This window comes from Lytechinus pictus, chromosome 15 (assembly GCF_037042905.1).
Source record: "Lytechinus pictus isolate F3 Inbred chromosome 15, Lp3.0, whole genome shotgun sequence".
Lineage (NCBI taxonomy): Eukaryota > Metazoa > Echinodermata > Echinoidea > Temnopleuroida > Toxopneustidae > Lytechinus > Lytechinus pictus.
This window is the reverse complement of record NC_087259.1, coordinates 16,186,156-16,205,441: the sequence shown is the minus strand read 5'-3', so window position 1 is coordinate 16,205,441 and position 19,286 is coordinate 16,186,156. Positions and strand designations below refer to the sequence as shown.

Genomic DNA, 19,286 nt, shown 5'->3' with positions numbered 1-19,286 from the left:
AGTTTTTCTTTTAGTCATCCTCAGGCACTAGTCGGTGGTAATTTATTCCTCTTGTATATATTCTTATTGTCTTCTGCCTGGAAATAAAATAAATAAATAAATAGTGTAATTTTCAACAGTTTTTATATACAATTTTCTACAATTGTTTTATACAACTAAACAAATAAAGAAAAAACAAAACAAAAACATGAACATAAACACGATCAAAAAAACAAGACAAAACAAAAAAAAATAAAACCAAAAGAAACGATTAAACTGAAGTTATTAAAATAATATTAAGCTAAGAAAATCTAAGTAAAGCAAATGCTATAGCAGGTATATAGCTAAACTAGATTAAACTGAACTAAAACTAAATTAAACTATAGGAAACTAAACTATAATTAAACTATTAAACTAAACTAAACTAAAATTAATAAACTCTTTTAAAAAATCAAATTGACACATGCGCCGTAGGTAAGTAGAATTTTATTCTTTTCTTTTTCTTTCTTTGCTGAGTGGGGAGCAGGTCACATGTAAACTTCTTCCAAAAAAAATGACAGCACGGGTGCCCAGGACCAAAATCCAATTGAAACCAGTTGGATATCCAACTGGTTTCAATTGGTTTCAATTGGTTTTAACTGGTTTCAATTGGTTTTAACTGGAATTTAACAATTTCCAGTTGAAACCAATTGAAACCAGTTGGGCAACTGGAAATCCTAACTGGAACCAGTTGGGTAACTGGAAATGACTTCCAATTGGAAATGATTTCTAACTGGAACCAGTTGAGTAACTGGAAATCCCAACTGGAACCAGTTGGGCAACTGGAAATCCTAACTGGAACCAGTTGGGTAACTGGAAATGACTTCCAACTGGAAATGATTTCTAACTGGAACCAGTTGGGTAACTGGAAATCCTAACTTGAACCATGCAGATGTTTTTGTAAATTGAAGGATTTTATGGACTCGGATACTTTTGCGAATATTTATAGTAAAAAAATATGGGGAAACTGTATCTCCCCCCCCCCCCGCTGCGTACGACCGGCCATGAATCGACACAATATAAAGGTCAAGTCCACCCCGGACAAATGTTGATTTGAATGAATAGAGAAAAATCAAACAACCATATATATGCTGAAAATTTCATCAAAATCGGATAGTTTCACGTGTAGGCCTATTAATTCATGCACAAAACAATATAACTCTATGAAGTATGATTGACATATACAATAATTAAGTGGATAAGAATTTCACCTCACAGTCTGTACACCCCCCCCCCCCCCCCCCCCAAGAAAAAATATATAAATAAATAAAATATACTGAAAAGTGGGCGTGGCTCTTCGAAGGAGGACTTTGGATGCGCATGCCCTGAATGTGCAAGCACGTGCGTGCAGGCTCGCTATCGGTCTCAGCAGCGCTCGCGCTCTTGCTTGGCCGCCGAGCTCTAGGGCGCGCGAGTCAGTCAGTTTAAAATGTATACTAACTACGCTAGAGTGCGGAGTCGCCATAGGCGCGCGTACTTAACGTCTGTGATTGTGTGGAGCGTGGCGGCCATTGCTCGATAGGTATAGATTCGCAAAAGTACCCGGATGTACCCATAGCTCGTGCGTTGTAACGCTGTGAAAAGGGGTGCCGTCTCCGGCCTTTTTCTTGAAGAAAAGAACACAACCTCATAAAAATCGAAAATATGAATGACAAATTGCATCTCAATACACTATTAGAGTGATAACATGGGGATTATGCTATTAATTTGGCATTTTAAAAACCTGATTTCTCGGGATGAAATTCTAAATAATTTGCATTTACCTGTCCGTTTATAGGCCTGTAATAGATAACAATGTTGATATATACTATCAAATAAACAATCATATAAAAATAAAAACATACAGCGGACATTAATAGAAAGATTGACAATTAATTCAAAAGACTGCAGTGAATTAGCCCTTCTCTGGATTTCCCTACCTTTAACTGCATCGTCCTCCTTCCATCCTTCCCACATTTACGTCCTTTGATTCTATGTTTATGTTGGATATAATTTTGTAATTTCTATATAGGCCTACATGATATGTAACTTGCTTTAATTTGTATGAAATATAGGCCTATCATTTTTATATATTAAGTTGTACAATAATTCTGTATAAGTTAGTGTTTTGATCTATACATGCGCTATTAAAGGGCATCTCATTATTGTTCTTGGTGAGCCTCCCGTTACACCATCAATGTTGAAATTTGTGTTATTTGGTGAACGTGCTGATTTTGTTCTTATAGGAACATAATAAATTCCCCAAAATCTGCAGGCCTATATGGCCCGAAAATAAAATATTGATTTAAAATGTCGAGAATATAGCCTAATTTGTTCAAACTTTTCAAAAATGACAGTTTTAATTCCCTTCACTTTAAGTTAGATTTGTTTTAATTCGCTTTTTAGGGGCCGTGTGTGCAATTAAAATAACAAACACACCTAAGCAAATTCGCTTTAACATACTGATCAAAATAAAATACAGGGGGCGCGACCGGACCCCTCCCTGAAATGAAAATGAACATTACACATAATAAATGATTGTGATTTTATGCACCCCATCACTTTCAAAATCATTCCGCGACGCCGTAATTAACATAATATAATAATTTTGTTCATCCATGGAAATCTTATTTAAAAAAAACTGATCGAATAACCAAACTCAGGTCCATAGGCCAGCAAATGACATTAAAGGAAGAAAACTAGAAAATCAAATTCAGTTATACTTTTAAAATGAAAAACAAAACTGGATATTCAAAACGCGTGTTTATCTGTTTATATGTTAGGCCGGTGCCAGTGCTTACAAATATTTGCCATAAAGTTCATTTATTCAAGCGACACAGACACAGTTAATTAGCACAATTTCAAGGCAGGTATCAAATTTGAGATTAAATTAGGATTTTTAATATCTTATTCCAAGTATTGTCACTTTTGCAATATTATTGTTTCATAATTATGTTTGGTTTTAGTACTCACAATTTTGCAACCGTTTTCATAATTATGATAAGTTTGCATTGATGTCTTTCATGATATTAGTTTTATACACTCTTGCAGTAGTAATAATATTCTTTATAGTATAATAAAAATTATATATCATAATCCCGCCCCTTTTCTTCTCTCCTTCTCCCCCTTCTTCCTCTCCTTATTATTCTATCCTTGATTTGTTCACATAATATTGGTCCAATCATTATAGGATCAGAAACAACGGCGATAAACAAAATATTTCAGCCAGTTTGCCGATCAGCATATTTTCAGCCGGGGAGACACAGTGAGCCACTGCAGTTTTTTCGCCCTTTTTTCGCCGTTTTGTGTGTTATAACCTATGGGAAATTCAAAGTTGCAGTTTTTTCGCCGTTTTGAAAACGGCTAGAAAAGGGCGAAGAAAGGGAGAATTTTTGGAGAAAAAACGGCCAAAAAACGGCTACATTAGGTTTCTTACATAAATCTTGAATTATTATGGAGTGCCATGATTGTTTAATATTAGCGGAGCTATTGATTTCCCCATGAAAACGGCGAGAAAACGGCGAATGTTAAGGACGAGGATCCTGTTAGAGGAGTGAAGATACTGAAAGAAAACGGCTAATAAACGGAGAGAAAAGGGCGAGAAAACGGAGACAAAAGGGCGAATGGGTAGTAAGGCGCGCGTTGCATAAAACGGAGAGAAAAGGGCGAGAAAACGGAGACAAAAGGGCGAATGGGTATAAGGCGTGCAGTGCATAAACGGAGAGAAAATTGTGAATGGGTCCCAAGGAGTGCATTGCATGAAAGGGAGAGAAAGTGGCGGGACAACGGAGAGAAAAGGGCAAATGAGTAGTAAGAGGTGAGAGCATGAAACAGAAAAAAAAAGTTAGAAAAAAAAAGAAAAGGGCGAATGGGTAGTACGAAGTGCATTGCATAAAATATCAAAAAGAAATGTGAAAATGTGTGATATGCATTGAGAAAAAGTGACTAGAAAACGTAAAATATATATTTGCAATTTTTCTGCCAACTTAGATTTTCTGAAGAACTCCTTTTGGAAATAAGCTCTAGTTTTCATGGGTAATATTTAATAATAATTCTCATTTCATTCATGTTGTTTCTTTTTTCTTTTTGACGAAATACTATTTTGTTTTTGTTTTGCTTATACTCCTTGCATCGTATATTTGTCTTGTATCATTTTGTACTTCTTGTTATGAACAAAATGCTGGCAATTGCCAGTGAAGTTCCAATAAATTCAATTCAATTCAATTCATGTAAACAATTTTTTATTTTACTTTGGGGGGGGGGGGGGGTTACGCCTTCTTTCATAAATCTTATTTACATATTGTATAGGCCTACTACATTAATTGTTTTATATCAACATTTTTTATATTTCATGTGGAATTTGATAAAATGTCAATCAGATGAAAATAAAATTTAATTGAATTGGATTGAAACTTCTTTGAATACTTTATTCTTTACTCTTATTTTCCCTTCTTCATGGGCGGGAACCCAAGGGGGACGTGTCCCTCACTTTTTGGAAAGGGGGGCATAATATCAAATCCCCCTCTGCTATTTGTGGTCTTTTATGATGGAGAACAATAAATCATTCAAAGTCAAATGTAGTAAAAGAGCTTAAATTTGCCTTATTTACAAAAAAAATGCAAAATTTCTCGCGCCGAATATTGGCACGCAGGTTGTCAGGGAAGTAATCTACAAAATTGTATCGTAATTTGTTTCATGCAAATCGCTATTAAGTAATTATGCTAATTCATGCGTAATTAGTATGCAAAATCATACTTTTTCCTCTAACTCCCTTTATAAAGCTCAGAATGTTCTATTTTTTTGGTATAAGAACTCTTTGTCTACATGAACAAAATTGTGATATCAGATCAATTTTTTTTGTCTTATTGTTTTTTGCAATTCCGTATGTATTTCTTTTGTTTTTACTTTTTGTTTTTCATTATTTTTTCAATTAAATTTGTTTGGGACTCTTCTGACAGAGATGCCAACCGTTACGTTTTTGCCGTATTTGTTACGTTTTTTCACCCAAAATACGGCGTTACTTTTTTTCTTTGTAAAATATGTTTTCTTAAAATTTCGATCGTGTACAATATGCAGGCCGTCGATGCCCCTATAACTGGCCGTGATGCCTTTACAAGAAGTGATCAATTCGCGGCCATAAAGGCCGTGCCCTTTTTTTCTACCTGGCCGACGTGCCCTTTTTCAAAACTGGTCATGCCCTAGCTTCAGTGTAAGATTAAAGTTTACAAAGTTCTCCCATATTTCACAAGCAAAAATACAGAAGAGAGAGAGAGAAAAAAAAACAAAGTTAAAAAATAACTCAGATCAATTCAAATTGCAAGCCATTTTCCGTGATTTTCTGGGATCTACACACAGACACACACACACACGCAAAGTTAGCATACAGTGTACATGTACCAGCTGCCGCACGTGGCTTGGCCTGCCTGCCTGTGTGGTGTGTGGCAGGCTTGCATGATCGGAGGAGATTTGCAAACTCTGAATCAAAGTGAACAATCTCAAATGATTAACAGTTTTTCCAACAAAATAATCAAAAAATCGGCAGGACATTTTTATAATTACATATATATGGATCCTCAGATTAATGATTTGGTGATGTAGTCGTAGGAGCAAGTTATCGAGTTTTCATTACTAGATCGATCTAGTTGTTTCAGCTTTTGTTTTGAGTGAAAATGAGTCTTCTCGTGTTCGCACCGATAACAAGAAGACAAGACAATGGGAATAGAGATGGTGTGATGCCGCGATGTTCATTTTATTTAAGTTTGACAATGTTTCACCTTCAAATTTTATTTGTTTCTAAAACATTTTAGTTTTCTAACAATTTTTAAATATATTATACAAAAGATAAATATCAGTAAGATTTTTTTGTTAGATGATTACATTTGTTTTGTTTGCTTGAAGCTTAATTTTTTTTCCCTCTTTAATTCTTTCTTCATTTCTTTCTTTATTGCTTTCTTTCATTCATTTTCTTTCTTTTCTATCTTTTTTCTTCATCCTTTCTTCTATCCTTCCTGCTTGCTTTTTTTTTTGTTCTATCTTATTTCAAATCTTTCCTAGCTTTCTTTCCTGATCCTTTCTCTCTCTCTGTTCATTTTTTTTCTTCCCTTAATTCCTTCCTTTTCTTACTTTCCTTTTATTTCCTTTCTTCTTTCTTTCCTTATTTTTTTTGTTCCCTTCCTCTCCTCTGTGTTTTATAGTGTTAAAGACCCCAATGCACTTGAGCTACTTCGTTTTATAGGAAAGATAACTTTTAAAATGTATAACAGAAGCTTTGGAGTGAATGCCCTAGCTGTTGCGACTTCAATGGGGTCAATTAATTACACCGTCTCGCACGTTTTGTGAACAATGGAAGGTGTGAATGAAGGTGTGAAGATTGCAGTGAACACCTAACAATAGGAAGAATCTGTTTCAATTTAAGTTACGCAATGATCACTTGTGATCTCTCTTCAACCTGGATGAATCCCCCAAACCACATTGTCCAATCACGGACCTACTACAATAGTCAGCTTTTGTGAAAACGGAATGATAATCGAGGATGATAGTGTATTTGTGATGTAATTAAATAATGATAGTGGTGATAATGAAGGGGGATAAAGAGGAAGAAGAGGACGAGAATGATGGTGGTGGTAATGATTTTGATGGCGGTGATGATGATGACGATAACATAATTATTTTTTTTCTTGATAAACATATTATGTGTGTAAATTTATAAAAAAAAGGAGGAAATTTTCTTTTTAAGAATTGTGATATAAAAAGGACAAAGTCTTTTTTCCAGACCCGGTTCTGGAAAAAAGACTAGACTTATATTATAATTTCTGAAACGACTGGGTCTGGAAAAAAAACTTTGGACTTATATTATACTTTTTGAAACAACCGGGTCTGGAAAAAGACTTTGCAATTTTGTGCTTTATCAACGTATTACTATAGATTTTAGTTTAGAACGGCATTCGCCTAAAATCCCTTCAAATTTATTACATTTGTGGGTAAAGTCATTTTGTGGGCGATCAAAAATTATTACATTTGTGGGTAAAGTGCATTATTACATTTGTGGGTTAAATTATTACATTTGTGGGTAAAGTGTTATTACATTTTTGGGCGTTATTATAATTGAATACATTTAGCACATTGCAGCATCTTTCCAAAAGAAAAATGATGAAAAAAAAATCATATTTATGAAGTATCAATTTTCTAAACATAACAAAATACGGTGAAAATGAATTAATTATAGATTTTTGTTAATTCTCTTATGACAGCAGAAAACACGTGTTTGGTATATATATACGAACCACAAGTGACAAAAGATTTCACACGCGAAGAGGGGCGAAATCGGAAGCTGAGAATTTTTTTTTTTCAGATATAAGCCGATTGATTTCAGCCATTTTAAAATTCTTATTTTTAGTAGGTATTTGTGATTACTTTATGGTGGAATTTTGATGAATTTTAAGAAAAGGTTTGATATGATTGAAAAAACTGAAGATTGTTCGGTATTATCCACTACCATACATTACGGTAGTATGAATGTTATTCCAAGTTGTCTCAAGTACATGCACTCACCCGCTTGTGTGGTACAACATTATTTGCTGATTTGTACTTGTTTAGTCCTATTTATTACTAGTTTTATTACTTTTTTTGTGCCTTTCATCATATATTAGCAGTTTTGAAGGCTTTTTTACCGATGGGGGTATTCACCCTTATATTAGCCGTTTTGTAGCCGTTTTCCACAAGGGAGGTATTCGCCCTTTATTAGCCGTTTTGTAGCCGTTTTCCACAAGGAAGGTATTCGCCATTTATTAGCCGTTTTGTAGCCGTTTCCCACAATGGAGGTATTCGCCCTTTATTAGCCGTTTTGTAGCCGTTTTCTCGAAGGGAGGTATTCACTATTTTATTCTGATGAAAATCATTGTTGCATACAGTTAGCTTTCCATAGTCGGTACACTTTTTTTGTCGCCGTTTTTTAGCCGTTTTCTAGCCGTTTTCTAGCCGTTTCCTGTTGGGAAAAAGGGAGAAAAAACGGAGAAAAAACGGCGAAAAAACGGCGAATCACCCAAACCAGTCTGGCTCACTGTGAGAATCAAGTCTATACTTTCCAGAAAATCAAAGTAAAATTGTTTTGCGCATTGTGATTTGTTTACTCTCCGAAGTTTTAAAATGTTTGCAAGGCAATAACACTGTACATAAACATCCAACCCCCCATTAGGCCTCCTGTACATTGCAAAATTGTACGACTGCATGCGCGCATTTTGCTGTCAACAAACTTTTCTATACATTGATCGCAAGTAAGAAAGTATACTTTTATATACATATTTATAAATATGATGGGATGGTTGCCAGCAAAGGAAATCTAAATCATCAATTTTTAACTGAATCAATGCGTAAATCATTTCCAAATATCAATAAAAAGTCATTTTATGATTCGCGAGTTTTTGTGATGTTGGTTTACATCAGCGTGTAAGACATGGGGAAAAGGGATCGAGTTATTATAGGCCCTATTGTGTAGATATATATGGAAAATAAATTATAACAATTATCTAAAGTGAAGAAATAAATTATCAGCAATCAGCATAAATATAATAGTAATTAGGAAACTATGAACTATAAAAATACAATCGTGTTTTTTTTTTCGATACAGCGTCTCAGATGCATCACTGTGATATATGGCCTATGAATTTTCTTAGGTTAATGTACATCAAATCATATTAAAACACATTAAATTTATTTATCAGGACCTAGGCCTAAATGTTATTTTTGATATTCATCTCTTCCAAATCATTAGAAAATAGAAGTCATATTAATGTATCGAAATTTTACCTAAGCAAAAACAATTGGGACTTTAAATCGTTTGCCTGTATTATAGCTGTATCGGCCTATATTATGCGCTATATATAGATAGGCCTATATAGGCCTTTTGACCTCAGTTTTGCTAGATTTTTGTTGTATTTGAACTTTAATCCAGTGCAATATTTACAATTTTGCTTTTCCATATGCTTTCGTGCTCATATGTCATCAATGTGTCATGTTCTGTGCTCATCCGTGTACATGCCCCATAGGTACTGTACGCGCATGGCAGGCTGCGAATACCTATCGAGCAATGGCGGACGGTCTCCACGTAATCACAGCGATTTGACGAAGTACGCCCTCTAGCGTTACTAGTATACATCTCTATGGTTTAAACCCGCAGGCCATGCGCCAGTGACAGTGTACAATGCGAACAGTGTTCTTCAGTCTCCATCATCAGCTCCAGCTGAGAAGTAAATACTCTTTTTTGTAATGATAATAAGGTGCCCCATCATATTATCATGTTCTGTCAAAGTCAGAGTCTGATTCATAACACCAATCTTTTTGTTTTGTTTTAGGTCTCCATCCCTCTCTACTCACAACTCGGTCTCAGTCTAATTCGACTTGAGTGACTGAGCGCTAGTTTAATTTGTTGAATCTCTGGTGCTGGTGCATGCAGCCAGTGCAGTGAAAGACCACTGACACTAGAAGTGGAAGCCGGAATCCTGGGCCGGGATTCATTGAGATTTGACGACTGCCACGGTGCCACCATTACATGATTACTGCAAATTTACTGCATCCCTGATCTGACAATAAAATGGCAGCAAGCAATCTATTGGCTGGTAGAGTTGCTATAATAACTGGTAAGAAGCTAACCCAGAGAGCTCCCGCCCGCGCAGCGGGCGGGAGCCCAGAAGCTTACCGTGTATTTTACCATTGTCACCGGACTAGGGTGATTTATGGTCTAAATATTTCTCCAAATGAATTGTGAAAACAGAAAGTATACAATTACCACGATTATATGGATGAAGGTCTAACGAGTGGCAGATTCCTGACATCTGGGCACAGTCTGGAACCTCAAAAAAACGAAAAGTTCTCTCCTTCTACCCCGTCTCGATCGGCCATTTTTGTTAAAAATCGTAACAAAATGGCCGATCGAGACTGGGTAGAAGGAGAGAACTTTTCGTTTTTTTGAGGTTCCAGACTGTGCCCAGATGTCAGGAATCTGCCACTCGTTAGACCTTCATCCATATAATCGTGGTAGTTGTATACTTTCCGTTTTCACAATTCATTTGGAGAAATATTTAGACCATAAATCACCCTAGTCCGGTGACAATGGTAAAATACACGGTAAGCTTCTGGGCTCCCGCCCGCACAGCGGGCGGGAGCTCTCTGGGTTAGTAAGAAGCTAATTATTGGAGGAACTGCAAACCCATGCTTTCATGCGCATGCCTAACTTGATCAGTAGATCGAGGCGCTGGTCCTAAAATTGGGATTGTCCCAGAAAACAAGGATATCCTCATAAACCAAGATAAATCATGTCACTCCCTACATAGACATACCGCCGTGTGTGAGGGGATATGATTGAAACTTACAAGTTATTTAATAGATATGACCAGGAGGTAGTGCCAGATTTGGGTCAGGTGCATGGGCCTACCAGAGCAGGTCATGATAAAAAATTGTTTATTCCAAGATCAGTCACTGAGAAATGTAAGAAATATTTTTACATGAGAATGGGAAAACCATGGAATAGTCTCAGTAATGAATTAGTTAATGCACCCAGTGTCTATACAGCTTCGAGAATGGATTGGACAAGTATTGGAGAAGTGAACCAGTGAAGTTCAACGCTGACCCACCAGGACATGATCCGGCCAACCTAAACTTAAGAGGAGAAGGAATTTGGAACTGAATACAGAGTCATAATGACTTCGTTCAGTATATTCCCTAAGTAATTATGATAAATTGAGATTGTCCTTGTTTATTGGGACAGTTTTTTTTTCACGTACCCCTGCAGAACGTAGACAACAATTAAGGGGATATAGCATGCTAAAAATAGATTCAGTGACCTCAATTTCCCCCAGTTCACTGTCTATTTTTCATGACTTACCATCTTCCAATAATCTTGTTATGAAACTTGATATGTTTTATTATGTTTACATTGACTTGAACACTTGACAGGTGAATGAACTTTCCTTAATTTCTTGTGTGGAGAAATCTTTGAAAACAGACCAGTTCCTGCATGTAAACTGGGACGATCCCAATTTTCTGACCAGCGCCTATATACTGATGATTGTGATCGGCGAATGCAAGATCTTGTCATTATTATTAAGAGTAAGACCCTGAAGTCCCTATTTAATAGTTTCGGTTCTCCACGGTCACCAGCTTGTGTCTTGACATACCCCATAAAACTCCAGCCAAGCAACAGAATATCACATCTTAAGAAAATAATAACCCCTTATTTTAACGAAGTCTTAGCTGATAATTATGGAGTTACAAAGAAAAGAGTCATGAAATATGTAGCAGTACAAGCTTTTCAGTTGCAAAATTATCACAAACAATGTGGGGGAGGAGGCTGAATCGACCCCCCCCCCCCTCCCTTCCCCTGGTCTAACCCTATAAGCTCTCATGAAGTCTCGATTTCCACACAGGTGGAGGAAGCGGAATAGGACGTGCAACCTGCCAGCTTTTTGCCAAGAATGGAGCAAGCGTTGCTGTAGTTGATCGGACACAGAGCAGTTTGGATGAAACTATTGCAAGCCTGCCATCGGACATAGATAATCAGAGTCATGAATCTTTTGTGGCGGATGTCAGTGATGGGGGCGCAGTACGGGATCTTGTTGCCGGGGTAGCAGATGCCTTCAGGAAGCCTGCCACCATTTTAGTGAACTCTGCAGGAATCACAAGAGATCAGTTGATGCTGAAAATGAAGGAAGAGGATTTTGATGAGGTTATCAAAGTTAACCTGAAGGTATTCGAAATTTCACACACATCATTACATTCATTGTCTCTTTCTATTGAATTGCTTGAGGATCCATTCACTGCTTTAAAATAGGGCTAAAGATTTTGACACCTTTAGTGTATATTCTTTGTCCAACATTTCAATCATTAACCAGAAAAGATCTAACTTCAAAACCAATTAATGCTCCAAGGCTTCCATTTCCACTTTTTTTTTTCCAGGGATATCATTATGTTAAAATCTCCATTATATTCAAAATGGTGTGTGATGTATAACCTTGGATGCCATTTCTCAAGACCATTGGAGGTTTTTGAGGCATCCCAATTCATTACCTGTTCTAGTTTTCAGTTGTGATTTTTGTTAAATGACATTTGTTGGAAAAATTGTCATTTGGGAGTGATGGAAGTTTACTGATACTAACATGACCTTTGACCTCTGATTTTGCCTAGGGCACCTTTCTGATGTGTCAGGCAGTAAGCCAGGCTATGGTGAAGAGTAAAGTTACGGGAGGAAGTTTCATCAATATCAGCAGTGTTGTAGCAACGGTGAGTTGAAGTTTAACTTCACAACAAAGTTTGCATTTTTGGTTAGGATGCGCACCACGGGGACTTGGTCGTGGTCGCGGAGGATTATTGTATTACTGGAAGTGCTTAGCATTGTCACTGCACCTCGATGAGTAGCTATGGATATTCCTCCATGGCCAGGTTCGTGCCGCACCAGAGTATTTTGATGAAATGGGCAAGATTCAAATACAAGTCTTTAAACTTACCTCTCGGAAATATCTTCCTACCAGCATTGGGCCCTTGGGAGGAGGAGTAGTCTACAAATGTAGACCCACATCTGCAGTGTGTGTACCACAGCTGATTCAACGAGTCTGCATAGCAGACTAGGTCTACTGTGGCTGTAGATGTCTCGCTTCGCTCACCCTTTCAGGCTGGTTTGCTTTGCAAACCAGCAGCAGTGCGCTTTGCGCGCTGAGATCCCACCTCACGAGCCATTCAGAGTCTGCACAGCAGACTAGAGGAGGAGGGAGTGAAGACATGAAGTAGTTAATTACATTTGAGCATGCTTCCTAGAGGGTTGTTGGAGGTGGAGGAGGTTCTCCCTCCATGTGTACCAAGAAAGCTGTTATGTTGGTGTTCGACCATTTAATAATTATAATTTCATATTTACCAGTAATATTTGATCTGCTTTGCATTTTTTACCCCTGATTGAACAAGTTAAACATGAATTTCCCTTTTTTTTACTTTTGAGTATAACATTCACATCAGCTGTCCAACAGCTGCAGTGAATCATCTGTTTTACTTTTGTTAAAATCATGAATCTTTAATTTAAGTCATGATGTCACAATATAGCATTCTCTTTTTTTTCCCTACCGGGTACCCTTGCACCGGTATTTTATTTTTAAATGCAGATGGGTAATATCGGCCAGGCCAACTATTCAGCATCGAAAGCTGGCGTTATAGGAATGACCAAAACCATGGCCCAAGAACTGAGCAGGTAAATTGGATTTCAAATTGCCACTTGTTCTACACCCACTTTTTCTACTGTTAAGTCTTAGGATCATTTTAATCAAGATACTAGTAGTTTGCTGGATGTTAGGAATTCAACACTAATTTTAAATACAAGGTTTATCATTCTTACAGATTGATGATTGAAAAGTTTGAATATTTTGATGTAATGAAAAAAATAAGGCAAAAGTTTCCATGGAAAACATATCACTTATTACATAATTTATTTTTCCAAAATCAAGTAAGACTTTTCATGTAAAACAAATATTATCCCCTCCAATAATTGCCTTTTTTATTTAAAAAATGTACATTAAATTCCATTTGCTCCACCATTTTTTATTTATTTTTGTTAGATTTGAAATCCGATGCAATAGTGTTTTACCTGGTTTTATTACGACACCAATGACTGACAAGGTTCCAGAGAAAGTCATTAAAATGGTAGGTGAAAATTGGGCCACAAATTTGTATCCAGTTTATAATGTTTGTTTGATTATACTACTAGAATAATTCCAACTTAACCAGAATTCGCTCAAATGTTTGCGATGGAAAATATGACGGAAAGCTCTGATTGGTTCTTGGACAGTGAGTGAAAAATCATAATGAAGCAACAAAAAGAAATCAATAAAACAAAACTGCATATAAGTGAAAAATCTACCCATCAAACCCCGTTGCAGTGTTTAGCATTAGTTTGCCAAGCTTTATCTGCATGGAAACTTCTGTTTTCCCCGAGACTTCACATTGTTTTGTTCTTGTCACAGCAAGAGCAAGGAATTTGAAGAAAGGAACACTGAATAGAGCTTCCAAATATTACTGATTTTCAGTACAGTCTGAGCTCTCTTATCCAGACACGATAGGACCAGCACCAATCCGGATAAGGGATAAAAGAGGTTGGACTGTAATTAGTACTGATAATTGTGAAGAATACAGATGGTTTCATGCAATTGCTGATTTCTAAAGGGGTTTGTGTTGTCCAATGGTATTTCTTTGAAAATACTGATTTTCTCACCAAATTACTAATTTTTAGCCATTAAAATACTGAAATGTTCTTGTTCAGGTTGGCAGTTCTGACTGATGAATATTGAATTAGCAATTTAAAAACAGAAAACTTTTGCCTCTTACCTATACTTATTTTCCTTGTAAATTTTGGTCGACCACAGATGTTACCCATGATCCCTCTTGGTACCCTTGGTGAACCCAATGATATTGCCGAGACCTGTCTCTTCCTGGCCTCGAACAAGAGCAAGTACATCACTGGGGCTAGCATCAATGTCACTGGTAAATAGCTTATATTATATCCTATGGCCCGTATTCTGAACTCTGGTTTAAAGTTGTGGTTTAACTATGGAGAGCCAATTGGGGCACAATTCCCTAACAGTACACATCCAATTTATTAACTCGTATGACACCCAAATTTTCTGGGAATGATAACTGAAGTATTTTTCATCATTATGAAAGCAAAAGGAAACAAAATAGTAAACATAAGAAATATACAACATAAACAGAATGTTAGCATTTTTGGCTCCCCATAATTTTAGCACAGACTTAGACCATGGTTTAAATTAAACCTGACTTCAGAATACGGGCCTATATGTATAAGTTGAGCCCTGTATAGTGGTCCGATCATTAAGCATCATGTAACCAAACATTCTAGGTATGATGTGAATGAAGTTGAAAACAAAAGCAGTCAGTCCGCAAGCCCTGAAAAAGTAGCTTCTTTTATCCAAGCGATATTCATGACTAGAGGGTTTTTGCATAGTTAATGAGCTTGGTGCGAACCAAAACACCTCTTTTTATTAGGCCATTGCTGCTCTAAATATTGACCAAATTTCATGTTTTTGGTATCTTTGTAAAGAAGAAGAATCATTCTTTTAGGTCATGTGTTTGGATTTTTAAAAGAATGTTGTAATATAGGAAAAACTTTTTATCTAAAACATGAAACAAAATATTTTTTTTTCATGCAACAATAGTTGTTGTTTTCACACTTAATTTCTGTTTGGGCACAAATGATTTTTAGATCATGATGAAGCTGAAGATCTAAGCTTTAATATGATATAATTTTTATAAGAAGATGTATTTTAGATGGGTCAGCAGCCAGCTTTTCATAGGCCAAGTACATTTTGCAGCTCAAAAACAAGAATACTGCGCTCTGATTGGTCATAGAGACCACACACCCACGCAAATTCCAATGTTCCCCACACTGGGCCTCTTCAAGGTCACACTCACCATGTGGTAATCTCCTCAAATTACCCGCGCCTGTTTGTTTTGAAAACAGTATTCAGCCAATCAGAACTCTGGATTTTATTTTACTAAGAAATTTCAGAAATCTCGTGTTGCATCTTGATGGAAAAAGCTGGCTGCTGACCCATCTAAAAGATGCCACATATCAAGAGTGACATTGTAAGAAAGTATAGAGTTTGAGCTTTCTGATGATATAAATAATGTTGGTGCCTAAAACACAAAATGTTGCACAATTTGCAAGTGAAAACAGAGGAAGAAAATTCTGTTTGATGCATCTTTTCAGGTAAAAAATTCACTTATTTATCAAAATATTTCATTCAAAAGAAAATACCAGTATAAAAGAGTAACATTTATTCTTGCCCATGGTACAAAAATAATCAATATTACTCAAGGAGAAAGTGGTTAAATTCTTTGAGAAAGAAAGTCTCACAATTCATGAGATTTTGCAGGGACATGAATTCAGCCACGAGAGGACTTGGATAAATCTTGCTCATTTGCTCATTAACACAGGGGCTTGCGGACTGACTGAAAGCCCATGAAGAAAATATGCAATTTCTCAGACATGCCAAAACAGCCAGGGGGGTGTTTCACAAAGATTTAAGTATGACTTAGGTCGCACTTAATGCCGACGCGTATCTGATATGAAACACGCAATCTTATTGATCAATTCGCAGTAGCTAGTGCGCGTAATCTTGGCATGATCTGACCAATACTATCGTGCCTTTTATACAGCACGCAACTAGACGTTTAAATGCGACTCTAAGTCATAATTAAATCTTTGTGAAACACCCTTTAGGTGTCATGTACTGGGCAAACCTTGTGATGCTACAGTACAGACACTAGTGAGATTCTGTAGGTTAGTCAGCATGTATAGTTTAATCAGCAAGAAATCCAACTTCAATATCTAATTAGGATAGGAGCTAAGGAACATTTCTCTGTTGAAAGATCAATTTATTAACAAGTCAGCGATCAACCTTGTTAACAAAGATTGTAGCATTTCCAGGAATGGCACAGTAGGGCATGACCTTGATTATTCATTTTATTTTCTTGAGTGGAGTAAGTTGAAATGTTTAATTGTGTATGTGTATTTTTTTTTCTGCAGGAGGGTTATGAGATGAGATGGAGATGTCAAACTATTGGTAATCAAGAAGCAGAGGTTCAAATGGATCAAGACATCTTGGTACAGCTTCCTGGGAGCTGCTTTTGAGGGATTGCTGTAACAATTACAAGACACCTGATGATTCTAGTCGCCTGATGGATCAAGATACATGTAATAGTAAATGTCTGGAAAGAAACTAATGATATTGATGATGATGGTGTACTTGATGAATATACTGATGCTGCTGATGATGAACATACCGATGAGACAGATTTACATGTAGGGACAGTGATTTTCCGTTTTACCGGTAAATAAATTGGAAATTCTTCATGGAATTTACTTTTTCAAAACGGAATTCAGGTCTTTGCTGTGTACATTTTCAGTGACAAAACAGAATTTCCATTTTTATATCAAGTTGAAACGGAATTACAGATTTTCAGAAACGGAAAAGACCATTTTTAAAAACTGAAAATCACTGTCTCTATCATGTGTATAGAGACGAAATATCCCCTACACACGACAGAAGGTGTTTAAAATTGGGCAAAATATTATGAGAAAGATATTTTATATTGTACAAAAGTTTAAGAATACATTTAAGTGACCTTTTCTTTGGTGTTATGCAGATAATTTTATTTATCTGTATTTTCTTTTTATCGTCTTTGACTGCAGATTTAATGATTAAGAACTTCATTACTTCAATCCACTTAGGCCGAGTTGACTCTATTTTTATAAAAATGTCTGTGTCGAGTTAGACAACAGTTCATAATACAATAGAGCCTTCAATATCTTTGAAATCTGCATACTCTATTACATCAATAATAGTGCGAATATTGTTACTAATATTTCTACCTTTCATGAATCCTTGCTGATCAGTATGTATTAGACAATGCAAACCTTTTTTCAATCTTGCTCCCAAAACTTTAGCAATTAATTTATAATCAGTAGTTAATAAAGTAATGGGTCGATAAATTTTAATACAGGACACATCTTTATCTTTTTTAGGAATCGGTGTGATTATTCCATTTCTCTGGGATGCTGACAAACAACCACATTCAAAAGAATGATTATATGATGCTACTAATAAATCACCAATGTCCTCGAAAAACACTTTATAAAATTCTATTGGCAAACCATCAATACCGGGTGTTTTATTGTTACTCATAGTCTTAAAAATATTAAAAATTTCAGCTTTACTTATAGGAGAATTCAAACGTTCCTTTAATTCTTCTGATAAATGAGGAATAAATGGTTCAAGTGCTTTTTAAAAAGCTGCTCCTCTTTCTTTAGATTGTGCACTTTCGGAAGTATATAATTTTGAATAATACTTATAAATCTCATCTAAAATATTCAAGTGATCATTTACAATCTGTCCATCATCTGACTTCAGATAACGAATATTTTTCTTTTCAAAATTCCTCTTTTCTAGACTACAAAAATAACGAGAACTTTTTTCTCCATATTCAGCCCATTTAATACGAGACCTAGTTATCAAACCAGCTGTTTCCATGTCTAAGATAATATTTAACTCTGACTGCGAAGCCTCCAACTTCTGAAGCAGTTCCTTTTGTTTGGCCTTCGCATCAATAGTGGATGGTTCCCCTGGGAGAAGTGAAATTTCATTATGTATACCAGCTATCTCATCTTCTAGCCTTTTTCTCTCCTTAACTGATTCTTTCTTGTTCCGTGAACAATATTCCATACAATACCCAGCTAAACAACACTTCAACGTATCCCATATGATATTGGGATTTAAACCACATCCTTCATGTACCAGTTTAAAATCGTAAATCTTTTCCTTGATGAACAATTGAAAATTTGGGTCATGTTCCAAAAAATTTCCAAAACCTTTCCCTCTTGGAGTATGGTCTAGCAATAATTTCAGATTTACCATATTATGGTCAGATTTAATCCCGTTGATATTAGTTTCCTTAACATTATTCAGTAAATTGGAAGACACTAGTATATGATCCAATCTTGAACACACTAGAGGATTTTTTTGCAACCTAGTTTACATAGAATCAGTTGGGTGAAGCTTTCTCCACACATCTATTAAATTCAGTTCTTCAATCCACGTATTAACCATTCGTTTAGCGTTTTTGTTTGAATGATAACCAGCAGTGCCCTTGTAATCTAAAGGGCCTAAAGTAACATTCAGATCTCCAGCAATAATTAAAGTGTGTAGTTCCAATATCTTCAATTTTGGCAAACAACTCGGCAAACAAGTCAGGAGAATCCTTATTAGGACCATAAATATTCACACAAACAAAAGCAAGGTCATTCAGTAATAGCTTAATAATAATGTATCTCCCGTCATCTTTAATGTGCAAAAATTCTTTGATTGTCATGCCAGGTTTAACCAAAATACCTACACCTCTACTATTACTTGTAAAGCTGTTGAACCAAGCCTGACCTCCCGATTGAGATGTCCAAAAACTTTCAACATCTTGTTGAGAGTGAGTCTCTTAAAGAAAAATGAGATCATATTTTTCCTTATGGAAATAACTAAAGACTTTCTTTCTTTTAAACGCATCGTCAAGGCCTCTACAATTAAAAGAACACATTTTCAATGTCATACTAAATGTAGATAAGATACTACTACATCAAAGTATTGGTACATAACACATGTTGCTCTGTACAGAGTGTAACAATGTACATGTGATTGTATACGACAGTGTGCATGTAATATCAAGGCACAAAAATTGAGTTACCACAA

General features: G+C 36.0%; 1 protein-coding gene across 3 annotated transcripts; it reads left to right on the top strand.

The window, feature by feature from the left end:
• The first annotated feature begins 1,309 nt into the window (after positions 1-1,309).
• On the top strand, positions 1,310-18,648 carry LOC129278405 (estradiol 17-beta-dehydrogenase 8-like). Of its 3 annotated transcripts, XM_064109986.1 has the most exons (9): positions 1,310-1,440; positions 9,173-9,242; positions 9,348-9,632; positions 11,418-11,737; positions 12,175-12,270; positions 13,140-13,225; positions 13,590-13,674; positions 14,394-14,511; positions 16,577-18,648. In XM_064109986.1, exons 3-9 carry the CDS (start codon positions 9,587-9,589, stop codon positions 16,585-16,587), a joined length of 762 nt encoding a protein of 253 aa, XP_063966056.1. In that variant the 5' UTR covers positions 1,310-1,440; positions 9,173-9,242; positions 9,348-9,586; the 3' UTR covers positions 16,588-18,648. The 3 variants fall into 3 exon arrangements, with proteins under 3 accessions (XP_063966056.1, XP_063966055.1, XP_063966057.1); XM_064109985.1 differs by lacking the exon at positions 1,310-1,440 and having other exon boundaries at positions 9,166-9,242; XM_064109987.1 differs by lacking the exons at positions 1,310-1,440; positions 9,348-9,632.
• Positions 18,649-19,286: the final 638 nt, after the last annotated feature.

Coding starts and splice junctions, on each gene's coding strand:
- LOC129278405 (XM_064109986.1), top strand. CDS start 9,587: ATGGCAGCAAGCAATCTATTGGCTGGTAGAGTTGCTATAATAACTG. Junction 12,271..13,139: donor TCAGCAGTGTTGTAGCAACG/GTGAGTTGAAGT, acceptor TTTTAAATGCAG/ATGGGTAATATCGGCCAGGC. Junction 13,226..13,589: donor ATGGCCCAAGAACTGAGCAG/GTAAATTGGATT, acceptor TATTTTTGTTAG/ATTTGAAATCCGATGCAATA.